At 43.4% G+C, this 16,306-nt stretch overlaps 2 protein-coding genes across 4 annotated transcripts; one reads left to right on the top strand and one right to left on the bottom strand.

Annotated features, from left to right (window-relative positions):
• Nucleotides 1-1,614: 1,614 nt before the first annotated feature.
• On the top strand, nt 1,615-6,621 carry LOC112562399 (cholecystokinin receptor type A-like). 2 transcript variants are annotated; one of them, XM_025235650.1, is made up of 3 exons: nt 1,615-1,819; nt 4,540-4,886; nt 5,121-6,621. In XM_025235650.1, the coding sequence occupies exons 2-3, from the start codon at nt 4,684-4,686 to the stop codon at nt 6,094-6,096; spliced, it is 1,179 nt and encodes a 392-aa protein (XP_025091435.1). In that variant the 5' UTR covers nt 1,615-1,819; nt 4,540-4,683; the 3' UTR covers nt 6,097-6,621. The 2 variants fall into 2 exon arrangements, with proteins under 2 accessions (XP_025091435.1, XP_025091436.1); XM_025235651.1 differs by lacking the exon at nt 1,615-1,819 and adding an exon at nt 4,001-4,134.
• Nucleotides 6,622-7,281: 660 nt separating this feature from the next.
• Nucleotides 7,282-14,702, bottom strand: LOC112562397 (cadherin EGF LAG seven-pass G-type receptor 2-like). 2 transcript variants are annotated; one of them, XM_025235647.1, is made up of 15 exons: nt 14,474-14,702; nt 13,952-14,150; nt 13,690-13,845; nt 13,092-13,275; nt 12,756-12,935; nt 12,316-12,456; nt 12,024-12,152; nt 11,543-11,722; nt 10,845-11,035; nt 10,162-10,428; nt 9,314-9,589; nt 8,787-9,022; nt 8,517-8,636; nt 8,279-8,322; nt 7,282-7,990 (listed from the first exon to the last, which is right to left on the bottom strand). In XM_025235647.1, the coding sequence occupies exons 3-15, from the start codon at nt 13,771-13,773 to the stop codon at nt 7,722-7,724; spliced, it is 2,301 nt and encodes a 766-aa protein (XP_025091432.1). In that variant the 5' UTR covers nt 13,774-13,845; nt 13,952-14,150; nt 14,474-14,702; the 3' UTR covers nt 7,282-7,721. The 2 variants fall into 2 exon arrangements, with proteins under 2 accessions (XP_025091432.1, XP_025091431.1); XM_025235646.1 differs by lacking the exon at nt 13,952-14,150.
• Nucleotides 14,703-16,306: the final 1,604 nt, after the last annotated feature.

A 16,306-nucleotide genomic window follows, 5' to 3' on the forward strand; every position in this document is an offset into this window, starting at 1 on the left:
CCAGGTTTTTCATTGGCCAAAGCCTTGATGACGTTGATACTTAACATTTGTGATATCAGGGTTTTGAACTCCCGGTGCAGGATATATTTAGCCTCGTGTCTCCAAGAAGTGGGAAAGCTATCATTTCGAGAGAAAAAAGGGGAGTTGTGTAGATTATTGTGTTAATTCTACACAGAATATGCTGTCTAAACCAATCATCTCCAATCTTAATGCTGAAGTTATACACTTGAGGCAAGTGATAGTCCACCTGTGTATTTCAGACAATGTTGGCCAGTCATTGGACACTCGCACTTTGTAAATAAGATTGTGCTGATTACGTCACGTGGTACTTGGTGACTTGCACTTTGTAAATAAGATTGTGCCTATACTTGTCAGCGCCTTTCGTCGGTGTCTTGACTGGCCGTTTGCTGCCCTTGATTGGCTGACACTGATTAAAGAACCAGATACTAATTAGAGAACTTCAAGTGCAAGTACACAGCAATCAATTGCTGCGGTAGACAGGTTGTGCCTACTTGTCTGGTGTATCCGGCATAAACGGAGGTGACCTACAACGATAGTTGTGGATGCACGTGAAGATAACCTCCATGCAGATGCTGTTACTTCCTGCTGACTGACACTTAGGGGACCGTTATTTTCCGAAACAGGTCTTTGAGCTAAGTGCAGCAAATGTATGTCTACATCTGAAGGTCGTGTTGTTGACCGGGCAAGTATGGACACACGTTTGACAGAGTTTTGGAAAAGATTTTTTCCATGGCTGTTATGTCCATCTGCCAACACATCGTGCGAGGGATATTTTCGTATCGTTTTAAGCTGCAGAAGTCTTGACCAACATGAAAAAAACTGCTTGTATTCTTGGCTGGTCGTGTCGGCATCCCAGATAAAAATCACTTGAAGAAGTGTGTCGAATCCTCTGACCAAGTGATATGGGAATGGGGGAATTATCCATGCCCCTCACTACCAGCAGTAGAAAGACATCGTGCGTGTACGTGCATGGATAAACGCGCAGGCAAGTCGGCCAATGTGCTCGGACTAGTACAACAATCTCACACATACCAGCAGACACACAGGGACCCGTCCGTGAATCCATCCATCCCTTACAAAATAATTACGCTTAAGCAGAAACGATAATGTGTCAGAAAGGGAGAGAAGTACGAGTCGATATATTTGATATATTTGTGATACTTGTGATATTGCTTCACTAAAATGTAGAAACTTATTTATTTTATTTTAATTTTTTTACTTGCTATTTTAAGCATTTTTTCTGAATGAGAATTTAGTCACTTTTATGATATGTAAAACGATGTGGGAGATATGTTGGCGATATATTGGCGATATGTATGAAGAAAATGCCAAAACAACTTAGAAATTGATTAAAGACATCAGTGAAAGATCATGTTCATGTCCCAGCCCCCACTCTCCTCAAGAAAATATTACAAAATATAGAATTGAAATAAAATGTCAAAAATCAAAAGAGACCAAACTATAGTTATGTTGATGAAACACCAATACGCAGGATTTATTTGCGTGGTGGGGTGCTATCAACCGTTGGACACTGTCGGCTGAATATCGCTGACACCAGACGAAAGTCCAGCGTCTGACGTCACGGAGAGGCTGGCTGAAGTGGAGCCGGAAGTGGATGCTCCGGCCAGATACAGTTTCGCGTCACGCCAGCGCCTGCTGGCCAAGTGGAGGCGTGCGTCTGCTGCAGCGACAACGCGACACTTGCTGCACCAGGCAGGTGATCACAGACCTACACCATCTCACTTCGTCAACAGACCAGCCTCCCTCACACCTGTGTGTGTCCGCGGACTGCCTGACGGTGAGAAACTGTTGATAAACACATAAACATAAACATCCACACATAAACTCTTACATGCATTTGTTTTCTTCGTAAACATGTCTGTCCTTTCTGGTTCTTCTTAACCGGGGACATGTGTCCAGCTTTGACCACGTTTGCAAAATTGTGTGTGATGGTCATAAGAGATTGATTTGGAGACAAACTTTCGGAACGCTGGAAATTTAGTCTAAAATTATTTGTCAATACAGTCAGATTGTTTGCCATACATTGAAACTTTGTCAATACAATCAGACTTTGTCAAGATTGCCAGTACAATCAGACTTTATTAATACTTACCAATACAACGAGACTTTGTTGTTGATACAATAAGACTTTGTGGCCCTCAGAGGTTCGGCCCTTTGTCCGGCCTTCAGAGGAAGGGAGGCTGGAGGCAGAAAATAAGAAATTTTTTTCTGTAACGGGATTTGAGTTTTCAGTTTCTAGACAGAGTTGACGCAGATTTTACTTCCTTCTATAAAATTCAATAACAAGATAAAGAATATTGTTATAGGCTGATTTGTCGTGTTTTGGAAGGAGCCATCTACAACAGTTTGTCGACTTGTATCGTCAAGGATTTTCAACATTTTCGATTTTCTCTTGTCAAAGTTGTCGTGTCAGTGAGACATCAATCGTCGTACTGTTGCTCCATAAAAATGTCATTACCGTGGAGATGGTATCCCACACTGTGATAGGTTTACATAAACTATACCGAGACTGCAGCTGTTTATTAGGACATTGAAGTTGCCTGCTTCGACTCTACTTGGACTGAAGTTTTCATTAGGTATGTGGTTGACTACTGTAGGTACATTGCAATATTCAGTAAGACTTAATAACATTACTTGCTTCATCTGTACTCAGACTATTTTATCAGTGCTGTGGTCAGTTTCTTTCATAAACTTTAATAGTTAATATTAATAGTTATATATAAACAAATAAGCAATAACAAATACTTTAATAAATACTTTGGCAGTTAAGAGGTAATGTAGTGCATACTTTCAGAGATTGTGAGAAAGTAAAGTCATTACTTTTTTAAAAAGTGAAAAGAAGAGCAAAGGATGGCATGAGATGAAGGCGATGGGGGGGACAGGCTAAGGGTGGGTGGGAGGAGAGCTTTTTGCACTCACCTCTGACCCCGAGCAGGCGAACCAAGAATTCCAGACTCGAGTGTTTCTCGTCTTGTTTTCGGCGCCTACGTTCTCGATAGCTTCCCCCACCTCCACAAACCTCTTTACTCTTCAGGGCCCTCTTCTCTCCACCAAAAAATGAACTCGCGTCCTCATGGCTTTCGCCTTCAGCCACTCACTTTCCTCCCGCTCCCACTCTCGCAGCACTGAAGTACCACTCACTATTTTTTTTAATTTTTTTCAGCGAGTCACCCCCAACCCCAACTCTGAAACGCCTTTGACATTGTGGTGTGTTCGTACGGAGAACAAAGCAGCAGTGGTGTACAAACAAACTTACACACACACATACACACAGGCACGCAATCACATATTTGGGGAAATGAAAGTGTTAAAGAACAAACATCGCTGTCCCCCCCCCCCCCAATTAATGGCCGTTGTCCATTGTGTAAACATTACTATGTTCCTTCTAGACGCTATTGCTGGACTTAGTCCTCTTCCTAATCATTGTTCTTCTTCATCATCCCCCCTTTCTTTCTCTAATTTTTCTTTCGTTTTCTTTTTCGTTTTGTTTTCTCTTTTCTTTTTTCTTCCATCATTCGTTTATCTTTTATTCTTTCTTGTTCTTTTTCTATGCTTTTCTTTTCCTTAATCCTTTCTCTTTTCTACATTTTTTTTCTTTCTTTCGGGTTCAGGTTATAAATAAACTAACTTATACAGATCTACCATATTCATTCATTAAATAATATATATAAAAACTTACTTTTTGACTAAATGATAAAAATAGCATCCACTATATATATATATGTGTGTAATGCATTCACTCATGCACACGCGCACCGCGCACTTCGCACTGAGAGCGGTGGCTGATGGTCATCAAGTGGTGAGCGTCAATCAAGAGTCAGTGCAGTCGCGAGAATGGCGACTTCTCCTCGTTTGTCACCGATCTCGTCTCGCGATAAGCGGTCGTGTCCGATGGCTGCCCAGTCTCTATTCTAGACACGAAAACAAGTGACGTCACTGAGCTCGAGCCAGCCTCGTTTCCGCTCAAACGTTCAAACGGACTTGGCATGACAACGTTGACAGTTGGCCTCCAGAATGTTCACTTGACAGCAGTGCGTACAGATATGTGTAGACTGTATGTAACCGGTTGGTGAAAGCACATCGCTTATTTTAGTGAGTATAGTTAGACCCCGAAAATTTATAGATATTTATTTATTGTATCCCTTTTATATATTTACCAAATTAGCAGTTAAAATGAACCGTTATTTTTAAATCACTTATTAATCAGTAATCTTTCAGTATAGAAGTGTCATCTGAAAGTCTCGAAAATTAATTTTGCGCAGATTAACCTTACGAATTGATGACTGTTGGGGTTAATTATTACTATAGTTTGCTCATTGCAGCTTTCTCGGTGACAGTTGTTTTTGATTCTCTTGAACATCTACACGATAGGTCTGTGTAACAAAACGAGTTTTGTAGAAACTGTTGTGTGCACATTTTTTGTTAAGACATATAAGTATTGTAAATTTTAGGGTAATAATAGAAGACACGCCTTTTTCTTCTTTTTTGATGTTCCAGGCTTCAAGTGGCAAGTTGGTCCAAGGCTGACGTCATCAATGGTGTTATCAACACCGCTGAGACGATCGCACCTGCGGTGCATAGGACACTCTATCCATCCCTGCCGTCCACGCGCCATTGAAGACCCTCGCTGATGAGACGGCGATGAGGGCAGAGGAGATCCCCGTGGTCGTCTACGCGGCCATGGTGATGGTCTTCGGCGTTGTGGGCAACAGCGTCGTCTGCTACATCTGCCGATGTCGCATGAGTCGCAGCGTGCTCAACAACTTCGTGCTGGCGCTGGCCGTCCTTGACCTCGCCGGCTGCGTGCTGGTCTTGCCTCTGGAGATGACGCTGCTGCACCACAGGTTCGAACCCCCTTTCCGTTTTTTTATTTTTTTTCTTATCAGTCTTCAGATTGTTGCAGCCAGGTCAACGTTTCTGGATAATGTTGTGGAAAGATTATCTTTCACTGTTAGGAAAGAAAGAGTGGAGGGTGGGGCGAGGAGAGATGATAGCGTGGAAGAGGAAAATACGAAGTGCTGTTGCTTCAAACTTTATAAAAACAATTCTCAAGTTCACTCCCACTTGTCTTCCCTCAGGTACCGGATCTTCGATCACTTACTGTGCGTCACGCAGCGCCTGATGCGCACCACCCTACTTATCGGCTCCGTCTTCACTCTCATCGCCATCGCCGCCGAACGCTACCGCCGCATCTGCCACCCGCTGAGTGGCCACATCACCCTCCGTCAGTGCCGCGTCGCCATCGCCGGCGCGCTGGTCATCGCCTTCCTCCTCGCCTGGCCCACCCTCGTTATCTTCGGGGGGAGCACTGTGCCGCTTTCGCCTGCCGCTGCCGCCACCCATGTCATCGTCGGCGGCAACAACACGGCAAGGGTGGGGGTGCACTGCGGGGTCAAGGACGGCATGCAAGGCTCCGTCTACCCCACCGTCTACTTCACCTTTCTCTTCGTCCTCTTCTTCGGCGCCACGACCTGTCTGTGCACACTATACGCACTGATCGCCCTGCGACTGTGGCGCGGCCAAAAACTGAAGACGGACTCCAGGACCATGTCCGCCTCGCTACCCGACTGTCGCCGCCTCCACGCATGCGGGGTAACTGCAGGGGGAGGCGGTGCAGTGGACATGCCCGCCAAGCTGTTCGAGGAGCTGACGCGCTCCCTGCAGCTGCGCAGACGCAAGGACGCCGTCAACCTGGTCATCGTACCCACCCCTAGCTTCCGCCGGAAGCGGAAGGCTGCCTTCAGCAGGAAGCGCTCTACTTTCATCATGTTTCTCATGACGTTGACCTCGCTGGTCAGTTATCTCCCTTATGTGATCGTCAGCATTCTTTTCGTGGCGGCGCCGGGCTTGATGCTGGCAGGCACGAGCGCGATGAAGAGCGCCCTCTTGAACCTTTGCCTGAAGTCGTACTTGATCAGCAGCGCCGTCAACCCCTTCATCTACGGCTTCTGCAACCACAAGTTCAAGGCTGAGTGCAGGAGGCTAGTGCGGGGGTTGAAGTGTTCCAGGGACGTGGAGGAGGACAGCTCCGACATGACTCCTCCCTACCCATAGACAGATCCACCTCAACAAGTGTCAGGAACGTGGACCACTGGGGAGACACCTGTTGTCAGGGAAGCTTGACTGATGATCACGTCGGACGAGAATTGGCCGAGATAGGAAGTGGGACTAGTGCAGTGGGGAGTGTAACAGTCCCCGAGAATTTTCTGACGTAACCTTTGTGCTGCGCGAGACCTCAAACCGGTGAAAACAAAAACAATGGAAGATCACTTCACAGTGGGATTACCAACAAGGAATATTACTCAAGGTATCTTTGTGAACATGACAAGAACTTACTGCCTTGAAAGATGGCGACTGAGCACTAGTCATCACAATCCACATTACTTGTCGTTATTTTATACTTCACTAGTTCTTACAATGATTTTCTCAGTGCTTGTGTTTAGTGTGTGTGTGTGTGGGTGGGTGGGTGTGTATGTGGGTGTGCTGCCTCCGAGGCTGTATTTTAAAATATTTATTCGAGAAAATATGTTGGAAAGTTACAGTTCATGCAACGAATGTAAATAAAATGCTTAAATTTTTTTTCGACTCGTTTGTATAAGTTTACAACCAAAACATAGATCTTATTTTAATTTATCAGATCATCGATCAACATGCGTGACTAAGAATCTTCAACACTACATACAATGTACAGAAAAGGAAATCACATGTTTGAAAAAAAAAAAGCGATCAGCTGGTAGAAGGAAGAGAAGGAAGTAGCGGACGAGCGGGCAAGAGAGAGAGAGAGAGGAAAAAAACTTTTGTATTGTAAAAACAGATAAACATTCTTAATGTTTTCTTAAGCAAGCTGCAACATACTCGTCTAAGTTGCAGATAAACTACAAATATCATCGTCACCTTGTTTGTGCGTCCTCTTACATTGCTATCTTAAATTTAATCTGAGTAAATATTTCCTAACGGAAGTAATATAAAGAAACTTGATGAAACTTGAACAAGTTACAAAGATAAGGGATGCTGATAGAATCAAAAGGCGGTTGGCCTCTTTCACGTGCTTGAAGAAACGAAAGAAACGAGTAAACATGAGAATATCTCTTCCTCCCTCTACAGAAAGATCTCTTCTTACCCACCCACCACCACCAAACACACACACACTCACACTCTCTCTCTCTCTCTCACACACAAACACACAAGAGCAGGTTGTAGTCAAATCAAGAGTTTCACAGACCCACATCAGGATTGGGAAACAAGAGGCTACAAGGAAAATAAATATTTCTTCAAGCTTCTGACAATTAATACATTATGTTTCATTAATTCAGTCTCGGGTAACAAAAGACTACTAAGACTGTCTGAATTTTTTTCGGAAATAATAAATAAACAATGATCATTAGCAATGTTCGTGCATCGGCGGAAAACCAGGAAGACAAATTATATTTATAACAATAAGCTACATATAAACAGTGAACACTTGAGAACATTAATCAAAATGGTAACAACATGTATAAATAGGGACAGTGAACAGGAGGAGAACAGGGCTAATCACATCTCATACATGCTAATCCGATCCCATGAATGTTTCACAGTGGGGACAGATAGGTCTATCTATGGTTTAGCCAAGGGGTAAAGGGGGCCAAGGGGTGAAGGGGGACAGAAGAAGGGAACCATCTCAAAGTCTGGAAAAGTTTTCAGAGAATGTTGCAGACTTTGCGCTTCGGTGGTTTCGGTGGTGTCTGTGGTTTCGGTGCAGGCTCGGTCTCCACTCCATTTATCTTTTTCTTGTAGTCGTCGACCTCTTTCTCGTATTTGGCAATCTTTTCTTGCCGCTCCTTGGCTATGGCTTCTTTCTCCGCTATTTCCTCTTTGAGCACAATGGCGGCCACCTCGTCGTCCTTGGCAACCGACGCCGGCAGCGCGGTGCGTGATGGAGGGATTATTTGATTCCTGTCCGTGTAGGCTGCCGACAAAATATAATGTAACAGACTTGTAACACGACAGACATTAAAATGCGTCTGTGCAAATCACAAAGAAATTTTAAAAAAGAAACACAGGTGGTGTTACTAACCCATCTACTATCTTCGCTTGTGGTTTGTAATAATAATAACAGCAATAACAATAATAATAGCAAGAACAACAATAATAATGTGCACTATCAGAGGACCAAATAGTAAATTGTAGAGTTGGAAAATGTGTGAAGTGTGAAGACTACACATATTTCTTTAGGCGAAATAAAGTGAGTACTCACTCTCTTTCCAAAATCCAAACAGGAAAGGCTCTTCTGGAAGTTGCCTAGGTAACACAAAATTGTTGCTCTAAATTCTTGAATAATTTTCCCTTTCGTTATCATTCTTTAATTCATTCAGTCTCCTTCGTTCTTTCAATGTCTACATCTTTCCAGACACTAGGAGATTATGCACCACGCAGCACAAAAAAACTAACAACCACAGGTGTTACAGTCAAGGGAGGTTAGCTAGACGACTTACGGTGGTTCAGGTGGTGGTGGGAGTTCTTTTTTCTTAGGCGCAGGCGGTTTGGGTTTCACATTGGGTTTCACATTGGGTTTTACATTGGATTTCACGTTCACATTTCGAGATTTGGGTGATCTGTTAACAGAAACAATGGGAAACGACATCAGAGAGAGAGATCAACAGAGAAAGAATGATATCTGGGGATTTCGAAAGAAAGTTGTATTATTGTCATCATCATCATCATCATCATCATCATCATCTGACCCTAACTAGCTGACCACTCACTTCTTCAGCATCTCACGACGTAACCGACATCTTGTGCATGCAGCCGAGCAGTACCGCCACAGGAGGTAGAGAAGTGTGGAGAGTAGGGCGATACCCAGCAGAATGGCGGGTACAAGCCACGCGAGATTGTCCAGGAACCCCTTCTTGGTGTTGGATGCAAAGATAGTCACGGTGGCAGTTGTCGATGTTGTTGGAGTAGTTGTAGTGGTAGTCTTTACGGGGGGTGTAGGACATGGCTGGCATGCAGAGGAATAAGGTGATTGAAAGATGGGGCAAAGGTTGCTAATCATAAAATACTGTTGTTAGCCGTGAAGAAAGATTGATCATGGTCATTTTTATTGAAAAAACTAAAAAGTAAACAATACCAAGCAGCTCGCTTGGTCTCTATTCAAGTGTTTCAGTATAAGAAGGGTTAAAATAACTACTGAGACATGAACAATATGTCACTCTAGTTAACACGTTTAGAACTTCAATGTCACAAACACACACCCGCTGGTGAAGACCCGGATGTCAACTACCCCACTCACAGAACAGGAGAAAGTAACGGTCGCTGGGACGCCACTCAGCGGGCCCGGGTATTGGCCCTGGTCAGTCACGTGAGCCAGAGTGTCGTCATTGATGCCAGCCGTGCATTGTGACGTCAGAACGACGCTGCCGTCGGACAAGATGCTGATGTACCTCCCGGTGGCGCTGTAGAACAACCGGTCGTTACCCTGGAAAGAGCTGTCGCGGTCCGTGGCGGTGACCTTGCTCAGGATGGTGCCCAGCTTTGTGCACTCGTTGGCGGACACGTCAAAAACGGCCTGGGGTCAACAGAGAGCAGAGGTCATACAGGTAAGGGTCAACGAAGGTAGAGGATATTTTCAGACACTCTAAGTTGTACCAAGAAAGTCATATAAGCTTGGGTCGCCTGAGTGCAAAGCAACACTCTCTAAGATCAACATCCGCTGGAGTCAACAGAGAGAACCGTTATTTCTGCAATGTCAAAACACAAGGTGTCACGCAGGGCTGAGTCGTGTCGATTGCTTCGAGTCAATCTTTGCCTAAAAGTAAGGTTTTAAAATCCACATCTTTCTTTAAGCACAAATGAAAATGCCAAAAGTGTTCAATATATGTTTCACAAACTTCAGACATTTCAAGGGACATAGTGAAAATGTTAAATGCAATGTTAGGTCTGTTCATCTGTGCGATGGCCCAAACTTTTAATCTGATGCCCATAAAGCGTCAGTTTACATATCGTTGCTGCTGACAGAAATTGAAAGAGGACAGGGAAGAAAAGAAAAATAAGTAAAAAAGAAAGAAAAATGGAAAAAATAACAATGGAGACATAAGATCAAGAAGAGGAATTGTTTCTTTTCCTGAAAAATAACCCCACCTTGTCAAAAATCGGCTCATTGTCGTTCTTGTCAAGAACAGTTATCTTGACTTGTCCATCTGTGGTCAAGCCACCCTTGTCAGTGACCCTGACCTTCAAATTATAAATTTTACTCTTTACTTTGGGATCGATGTCGATCTCTTCCTTGGAGAAGATGCTGCCCGTGTCGTCATCCACGTCGAAGTCGCCGCTGCTGGAGGTACGGGACCACTTATGGTACTCGTTTTCGTCCGGGTCCACGACCTTCCAGAACGGGTCGGTGTTGATCTGAAACAACGAAAACGAGGGTTAGCCGAGAGGTAGTTTCATAGGCCTAATTAACATATGGTCCCAGTTCTCTTACCTCCTAAAGTCTTCAAAAATTTAAACGTATCCTTGTACAACCATGATGTCTGTTTTGTTGACTTCCTGCTACTTCTGCCCAACTGGTCAATACAAGGTTCTCTCCCATAGTCTCCTCCCTTACTTTAAAAGCACATACATGGCCTGTGATCTATTCTTCAATGTTTTTGTATCTTATAGAAGCGTGGGTGGCATTCTATACATTCATGGGTGAAATACTTTAAGATATATTTAACTCTCAGTCTATGATACGTGGGCATCACGAATAAAATAGTGATATCGTCAGTTTGAGAGAGAGAGAAAAAAAAATTAATCTCGCTTAAGTTAGTGGGTAAACTTACAAATCCCTCATAGACTGTGATCTCTATGTCGTTGGGAAAGATTTTTGGTGGTTCGTTGACATCAGTAATCTGTATTGTCAGCCATGATGTCGGCACCTTGCAAAAGCCGTCACTGATGTCGAAATACAAGGTGACAGTCCTTAGGGGAGTGTACTCGTAGTCCAGGATTTTTCTCGTTGTTACTTTGCCATCTTCAGATATATAAAACAAATCGTGAAATACAACAGAAAAGAACCCTTTCGAACTAATATATCATCTTCTTAGCCTCCTTCAAAGAGGTATTGAAAACACGCCTTTAGCATCAGAGGTCAAAACGAAATGCAATTAAATCCTGTTAGTCGATGACATTTTAAAAATGAAACGTTGAAATGGCAGACATTAAAAGACAAACTAAACGATAGCTTTAGTAGCAGAGAATTGTATACTCTGTTTGATTGTAGTTGACTGAAAGTTATATAGGCATAGACAGTATTGTAGGTAGATCGGCTGCTATTTAGGTAGATAGGTTGTTCGATAGGTAGTTAATGTAGGTAAGTAAGCGTATAAGGCTCCTACACCTTTCCTTCTTCTCATATGTCTCTTTACATTTGTTTTCCTCCCCTTCTCCTCCCTTAACTCGATATTCATTTTGTTTAACCCTCAAGAATTTGTTGTTGTTGCTGTTGTTGTTGTTGTTGTTGTTGTTGTTGTTGACTCACTAGTGTCCACGGCGTAGTAATCCAAGCCCTCTTCAGGTGAGGCCCTGACTGTGTAGAATATGTCGTTGTATTTGTCGGCGTCGGTGACAACAGCAGCATAGACGAGAGCTCGCGCTGCTGTGAGTTCAGCGACCTTTACTGTCGTGTTAAGGTTTGTAACCACTGGCCGCTGGTTGATACCTGAAACACAGCTTGTGGACATGTGGACATGGTTGTTTCTGGTTATAGCACTCCAGCCCTCACTCCCTCTCTTTCTTCTTTGGTTTTTCTTCAATCACACGAAACATCTCTCTCACTGATCCTGACACAAACTCGCTAAGACACACGTAACACAAAGGTAAAGGAAAAGAAATAGAGAAGAAATGAAGAATACTGAACGAGTGCTTGACTAGGCAAGGAACTGGGAGAAGATGAGATAAGTCTCTCGGTGCTGTCTGCACGCGCTAGTACTTAGCAGGTAAGAGGTTCAAGTCCTACCCACCGCTGAACGTAGTTGTTATTACACTAGGGCCCACCGAAGGGTTAAACTGGTCAGAGGCGTAGACAGAGAAGGTGACGGACGGGTCACACTGAAAACGCAGGTCAGCTGCTGCTCTGATGATCCCGCTACCTGTACAGGTGAGAACACACCTTGACTGTTGGTATCTTACATATGTTAAAGACTGCTACCATCATGCAACATGGGTGCCGAGGCTGTAAGGTATTTACACACGAACACACACACGGGGAGAGAGAGAAAGAGAGAGAACAGTAGAGGTTGTCACCAAGGTTACCGTATCCAATTTCAAATCTGTTAGATGCAGGCGATGACGTCATCGTGTAGAAGATTCCGTCGCCATCTGTATCGTTAGCGTTCACGTCGTATTTGAGGTCGCCGATCACTTTAGTTTTGGTCGATGATACCGAATACGAGGCTGTAAGAACAACGGAGGCACTGTGTAATTCATCTGTATCACTGCGTCCGTCCATCCTTCCGTCATGTTATTTCCCTTCTGCACATTACGTCTGTTTTCCTAACCTTTCCCTCCTTTGACTGTGTACCGTTCATAAGCCTTACCCTCCCCAGTCCCAGTGTTTCTCCCCTCTCCTTACTCTAGTGTACAAATACTTTCTTATTTAATCTAGTGGAAGAGCAAGATATATCTTGACTGTTCTCCGTTCAAAACAATTAACGGTTCAGCTTGGTCTGGAGTGAGGCTTACATCAGACTCACCGTATCCAGTGGGGGGATTGGTGAAAGCAGGCGGGGTGTTGGGCTCCAGACGGACATCCACGGTCCCGGCAACCTCCTCCCCTTTGTCGTCAGTGCAGGCCACCACCAGCGTGTACTGGGTGGCCACCAGGTAGTTGAGGGTACCCACGCTGGGCGTGTACATCACACAGTACCCTGTTCCTGAGACACACACACACAACGCCTTTAATGGCGGCAACTAAATGATACAAAGTCTGTTGCAAGTAGTCAGCAAGAAGAAGCTGACGCCGACTAAATCGAAGGTTGTATGCTGGTTTGTTGTTGTTGTTGTTGTTTTATTAAAGCGTGTGCGTTTACCGGATGAACAAGGCCAGATGGGAAAACAGTTGCCGCAGGGGTTGGTGGGATGGATGGACTGACGATACACGCGCACAGTGTCTCCGTCAGGGTCGGTGCAGGTGATGGGGAGGGTGGTGAGCTCCAGCTGGCGACTCTCTCTCTCTTTCACGGCCAGCACGACCTCCTGTATCGTTAGAGTCGGCTGATGAAAAACAAACAAAGGAGAGTCACATAGAGTGTAGTACAAGTAAGTTACAGGGATCGAGAGATCCAACTGAATCACAGAAATCGTCTGAGAACTGAAAGAGAATATCACAGGAATCCTCGCAGAGAGAGTCATGGGAGTATAGAACTGAAATTAAAGTCAGTCCGACATGCTCACTCCAGTATACAAACGCGCGCACACACACATACTTACTGTACAGAGAGATTGCTTGACGTATTCGATAGATGATTTTTTTACCTTTTATTCTTTCTCTGCGTGTGTGTGCGTGCATGCGTGCGTCTAGTGTGCGAGTGTTTGCCTGACGACAAGACAAATTAAAATTTAAAACTTTTCTTTCTCTCTCTCTCTCATGTCGTGCGCGCGCCTCATTTCCCCATCAGTGGAACTTACTGTCGAATGGACGAAGCTGAGGAAGTCACATGACAGGAGCCACACAAGACCGCACAGAACATGTTTACTCGTCATCATGGTCATCACAATGACGTCATCTACAGCAGGTAACTGATGGCGGCCTTACAGCACCACTAATGACGTCATCAACGTTTTCTGTGTAGAAGATCGGTATTTGGAGTATTGCAAGCCATCACATTATTGTGATAATTTCTGGCATACAGTTTAAAGTTATAAAAGAAAGAGAAACAAGTTTGTGTACCACATTGTTATTTTATCGTCAATTTGTATACGGTACAGCAATAGGTAAACACAATGCGTGCCGTTTATTTATTCGTTTCCTTATTTTATCTTCCTGCAAGTCACACTGAGCTAGCTTCATCTTCTAAAGTCCATCATCATCCGCACCACCACTCGCGGCCACCACCACTCAGATGTATTTCATATCTGACAGACTCCTCCTAAGAAGATTTTAAACACAATGCTCATGAGTTCGAAAAGTACTTATGGCAAGAAATAGACATTAAAACACAACCAAATTTGAAATATAACTTATTCCCTGCAATATACATCAGGTACACCCTCTGTATGAACACCTAAATAGTAACAGCTTCACACACTCTTTCAACATCTGTCTGCTAATATTTTAATTACATTTTACATTTTAAATGCAATAATCAAACACAAGTTTATTTTATAAAATCTTTAGTGTTGAGGCTGACATATATACTTAATATCAGAAGTGGTAAACATATAAAACAATACAGAAAAAGAGAAATCCTACCTTGGTGGTGCTAGGAGGAACTTGATACAAGTGCAGCACACCTCAGGACGAACTCTTGGTGAAGTGTTGATCACAGAGTTCAGTCAGACACCTTAGCTACACTCCATGAATGGACAGCATTTGTTCTTTTAACCTTTTTAGGGTTTGAATCTTCCTTTCTTTTGGACTGCAGAATAACAAGTTCGATCCACCCCAGGGTTGTTGTTGGGCGAGACGTATTAAATCAACAAACACCTTTACAGTTAAAAAAGAACTTGACACGGGGAAGAAAGTTCGAATTAAAAATAAGTGCCTCCCTGTGGACTTTTTTTAATTACCTGTGAGGGTGTGCGCTCACACTTAGCATAGTAGACCTGCTACCTCCTCGTTTTTCTTGTGTGGCTAGAGAAGAGCGGTCAATGGCACACCTGTTTGTCAGTCAGACATGTTCATAGACAGGGCCGAGCCTTTATGACACTTTAATAGTGTTTACACCTTTCGTGACTCAGCATGGAGTCCGAAACAAGTAAATACCTGTTTACTTTGAATTAATGAGAGATCGTTTTATTTTGATGCTTTTATGTCTTGCCAAACCGTTAGCCGTGAAATCGCTTTTATCTCCCAAGTTTGTGTGTGCACAGAGTATTCAGAAATTTCCTGACGCGCAATAATAATAACAATAACAACAATAATAATAAAAAACGCAAAATTTGTAAAGGGCATAGTCACACTCCTAAGAGGTATGCTCTTAGCGTTTAAAAACAAGAACTACAAATAATGTGTGTAGGTTGGTGTGACAGACGGACTGATGCACGGACGGACCGATCACATTACCACACGAACAATGAACAGCATGAATGTGCTTCGTGATCTATTGACCCGTTTAATTAGAATTGTTGACATGAATTCGAAACTGAACACAAAGATACTTCAGTGAGTCGTTTTATAAATTGCTAGGAGAAAGGGGGATGGTGGGAGCTTGACGGGTAGCCAGTCTACAGTCACTGGGGTAGTTTGTAGCCAGGTGTACTCACACCATCTTGAAACTTCAATGTGTCTTGGCGGAGGGACTGTTTGGAAGGATAAAGAATATTATCCTCTATACATAACATGATATATAATACGAAACGCACACAAACACAGAGATCTACAATCACTGAAGTGTTTGCATATATACTCCACCTCGGCCTCTCGCTTACATAAAATCCGCTTGTATGGGTAACGTGGCTTGGCTTGTTCTCTGTATTTATCTTTGTCAAAATTTGGTATTTTATTGTGCTTTCAAGATGGTGTTTGCTTGTTTCATATTCAAGATAGTGGTAGTACTGTTAGAAAATCGGTAGTGACAGCAAAAATAAATATACAAACTGGATGTGATTTGTGCTCTTGTAACGCGCAACATTACGCAGAGATGAGTCGCACTCTGTGCTGACCAGTAATGATAAAAGGATGATATAAATAATGATGATATAAATGTCTTTATGGCCCTTGGCACAAAAAAGGTCCTAAAGGGTTTTCTGTGTAGGCATGTACATTTGTTGTGCATTTTGTGGATGGCTTAAGCTTAACTAAGTGTTTTGGGAGACAAATAATTAAAGCCCTGTATTTTTTCATGAATGTGATGTGGAAGAGAGTTCCACTGCCTAGCAGCACAGAGGGAGGACGTCTGTTGTCCGTGTGTGACTGTCTTTGTGGGAGGTCGTCTGATGAGGAGCGAAGGTTTCGGGCAGGAGTGTGGAAAGACAGATTTCAGTAAAGTAGTAGTGGGAGGAGCCTTCAAAGAATCTATAGCATAGAGTTGAGAGCTTGTAATCTATTGTAGCTTGAACTGGTAGCAAATGAAGAGAGTGAAGA

The sequence above is a fragment of the Pomacea canaliculata genome, linkage group LG4 (assembly GCF_003073045.1).
Source record: "Pomacea canaliculata isolate SZHN2017 linkage group LG4, ASM307304v1, whole genome shotgun sequence".
NCBI classification, from domain to species: Eukaryota; Metazoa; Mollusca; class Gastropoda; order Architaenioglossa; family Ampullariidae; genus Pomacea; species Pomacea canaliculata.

What these genes read in the sequence shown, in the direction of transcription:
- LOC112562397 (XM_025235646.1), bottom strand. Translation starts at nt 13,773, where the DNA reads ATGACCATGATGACGAGTAAACATGTTCTGTGCGGTCTTGTGTGGCTC. An exon ending in TCACAGTCTATGAGGGATTT is followed by an intron (nt 10,429 to 10,844) that starts GTAAGTTTACCC and finishes TCGTTGTTTCAG; the next exon opens with ATCAACACCGACCCGTTCTG. An exon ending in CGTCGTGAGATGCTGAAGAA is followed by an intron (nt 8,637 to 8,786) that starts GTGAGTGGTCAG and finishes TTCTGTTAACAG; the next exon opens with ATCACCCAAATCTCGAAATG.
- LOC112562399 (XM_025235650.1), top strand. Translation starts at nt 4,684, where the DNA reads ATGAGGGCAGAGGAGATCCCCGTGGTCGTCTACGCGGCCATGGTGATG. An exon ending in ATGACGCTGCTGCACCACAG is followed by an intron (nt 4,887 to 5,120) that starts GTTCGAACCCCC and finishes GTCTTCCCTCAG; the next exon opens with GTACCGGATCTTCGATCACT.